The 2,389-nt window shown below is 52.2% G+C and overlaps 1 protein-coding gene across 1 annotated transcript; it reads left to right on the plus strand.

The window, feature by feature from the left end:
- Positions 1–192: 192 nt before the first annotated feature.
- LOC102755586 (chromosome unknown open reading frame, human C11orf91) lies at positions 193–2,079 on the plus strand (the record flags this gene model as incomplete). The annotated part of the gene is made up of 2 exons (XM_006771652.2): positions 193–430; positions 1,826–2,079. Coding segments are annotated over 2 exons (324 nt in total), but the record flags the coding sequence as incomplete, so codon positions are not given.
- Between the last annotated feature and the right edge of the window lie 310 nt (positions 2,080–2,389).

Genomic DNA, 2,389 nt, shown 5'->3' on the forward strand with positions numbered 1-2,389 from the left:
AGCTGAGCAGATAGAGGAGGTGCTTTGTTATTGTTATCAGGGATGTATACTGACCCCTTCTATTCCTTCTTTCTTTTAACTAGGAAGGTAAAGCGTGAAGTAAAAGTTTTGGCAACGCTTAGTCATCCAAATATTGTTCGCTACTATAATTGTTGGGATGGAGATGATTACAACGAAAGGTAACTAACAAAGAAATTCTCATGCCCCCCGCCCTGGCCCTCTGGCCTGGCCTCCATCCCCTATGAGCCTCTGCGCTTCTTCTACTCGCCGCCGCCAGGGCCCGAGGGGGCTGCCTCGCCCCTGAGCCCTGGCCCCACGCCCTCCCGGCTGGTCTCCGCCTCCCACCCCGAGGAGTTGTGCGAACTGGAGATCCGCATTAAGGAGCTGGAGCTGCTCACCATCACTGGGGACGGCTTCGACTCCCAGCGCTGTGCGTGACCTCCCCGGGCCGCCGGGGCCCACTCTTGGGCGGCCTTGACTCCATGTCCCCCTACCGAGGTTCCCCCAAATGTGGCCTCGGGCTCAGGCTCCAGCACCCAGGTGTCCCAGATTTCCAGCTGATCCCCAGAACCCAGATTCCCCCCATCCTGAATTTCAACTGACCCTTTTCCTCAAACTCCATCCTCCCTCCATCCTGGTCCTTCCGGGAATCTGGACCCTGAGCCCCAACCCTGGTACTCCACCCACCACCAGTCCGCACCTGAACCTTAAGCCTCTTGCACAGGAACACAACTACCCCTGGAGCCACACCCACCACAGGCAGCCCCTTTTTCTAGAGACCGAGATTTAGCATTTATCTTCAACTGGGATCCTGGGTGGGAGATAGGAGAAGTAGGGGAGGGTGGGTTGGAGTGTCTGTAGGGGGCAGATGGGAATTGTGCAAGACCCAGGAGGCCCAAGGACAATGCTGGATGATAGCTTCCCTGGGACACACCCAGCGCCCTTCATCCCCCTCCCCCCCTTGTAGCCCTGTCACCAGGGTCTTGGACTCTGCCATCTGATCTTGGGTTTGAAGTCTCTGGGATCTTACTTAACCAGGGAGACCAGCTGTGCCGGTGTGGGTGGGATTCCTGGAGCATGCAAGCTGCTGTGGGAGAGTAAAATCACACACAGTCCAATTCGACTCCCGGAGGACCTATTTGCTCTGTAGAATGTTCAGTAGCCATAGGCTGTTCTGCAGACTTTGTTTTTCCCATCACCTGTCCTGATTATGGGTAGCTCTTGACCACTGAAGGCGAGCAGATGGTTCTCAAAAGACCATCCCCATTACTCTATAAAATTGCCCCCACCTCCCACACAGGGAAGGGGGTGTGAAATCACTTCTGACTGTGGCTAGCACCTGGCCACTGAAGGTGAGGAGATGGTTCTTGAAAGACCATCCCCATTACTCTATAAAATTGCCTCCACCTCCCACACAGGGAAGGGGGTGTGAAATCACCCAAATGTTTAGGTCCATGAGGCAGCGGGTCTCTAGAAACAATTCCTAGAAAACTTGGACTTTTCTAAGTACTGGATTTCTCAACTGCATATTCTCCACTTATACATGTTTTGGATCATAGTGGATTTGGGGCTCCTGTGGGGAGCACACAGTTGCATTCGCAGCGTTAGTAAAAGCCCTTATCTCTACTCAAGCTAAGTGTGTCTTGCTCTCCAGCAGGTAAGTTACTTTTCTAAGTACTGGATTTCTCAACTGCATATTCTCCACTTATACATGTTTTGGATCATAGTGGATTTGGGGCTCCTGTGGGGAGCACACAGTTGCATTCGCAGCGTTAGTAAAAGCCCTTATCTCTACTCAAGCTAAGTGTGTCTTGCTCTCCTGCAGATAAGTTCTTGAAGGCGCTGAAAGATGAGAAGTTACAAGGACTGAAGACCAGGCAGCCTGGAAAGAAGTCGGCCTCTTTCTCCTGAGGAGCTGCCCCCCAGAGCCTGGGCAGCCACCTCCTTAGGTGTTAGTGCTTAGATAATGTGTCCTGTTCGTTGTCATTTCAAAAATTGTTATTTTCTGTTCTGTATTTACTGCTGTTCTTGTTGCTCCCAGCATGTACTCCACATACAGTGCCCCCATGGTAAATCTCACGGTGTGTCTCCTCTCTGTGCTGTGGCTGGGGAGCTTTCTCACGGGGTCTGGAACTGCTGCCCTGCTGGCGTTCAGGGGCTCCCAACACCAGGGGAGGGGCTCCCAACACTGCCACGTCAGGAGGGAACTGGGGAAAACCAAGGGCAATATATACTTGGTCCCATTGCTGTGTCCTGGCTCAGAGGGGCTCTTGAAGGACATGGATGTGTGTGTTTTCCAACAGCTTTAGTCCTTGGAAGTGTTTCGTTTTTTAGTGGTTTTTGGACCACAAATCTTTTTGATATCTGATCAAAGCCAAGGTCTTTTCTA

Source organism: Myotis davidii, unplaced genomic scaffold (assembly GCF_000327345.1).
Source record: "Myotis davidii unplaced genomic scaffold, ASM32734v1 scaffold425, whole genome shotgun sequence".
In the NCBI taxonomy this organism is placed as follows: domain Eukaryota; kingdom Metazoa; phylum Chordata; class Mammalia; order Chiroptera; family Vespertilionidae; genus Myotis; species Myotis davidii.